The following is a 375-nucleotide window of genomic DNA, read 5'->3' as shown; positions in this document are numbered from 1 at the left end:
ATACTTGATAGATTGGTGATGATTAATAATAACAGTTCTGTGAGGATGTTTATTTGATATTCGAAAGCTTAGTGATTATACCTGAAAGACAACGATGTTATATGGACATGTTTCATACAGCTGGTCACTAACAACTTCTCAACTGTATTATTGTCTCTTTTTTTACAACTGAATAAACAAATAAGATTAAATAATGGTAATGCTAATAAATGGCTTATAGTCTCACCCTCTCCGCTTCCTCCTTCTACAGGCAAGTGGGGATGGCCTGTGATTGGCTGCCTTCCCTCCGACGACGTGTCTCTCGGTGAGCAGGTCATGGAGCTCAGGAAGAAACACGGAGATATCATCTCGTGAGTTTTTTTTTTATTATTATTT

At 37.6% G+C, this 375-nt stretch overlaps 1 protein-coding gene across 1 annotated transcript in view; it reads left to right on the top strand.

Annotated features, from left to right (window-relative positions):
- Positions 1–375, top strand: part of LOC119594565 (cytochrome P450 2L1-like) — a gene marked incomplete at its 5' end in the record, with an annotated part of 9019 nt that overhangs the window by 797 nt on the left and 7847 nt on the right. Inside the window, 1 exon segment of the mRNA XM_037943599.1 lies at positions 251–350. Coding sequence (XP_037799527.1) covers positions 251–350 — 100 coding nt within the window.

This window comes from Penaeus monodon, chromosome 34 (genome assembly GCF_015228065.2).
Source record: "Penaeus monodon isolate SGIC_2016 chromosome 34, NSTDA_Pmon_1, whole genome shotgun sequence".
Lineage (NCBI taxonomy): Eukaryota > Metazoa > Arthropoda > Malacostraca > Decapoda > Penaeidae > Penaeus > Penaeus monodon.
Note: the sequence above shows the minus strand (reverse complement) of the source record. Positions and strands in the feature narration are given on the sequence as shown.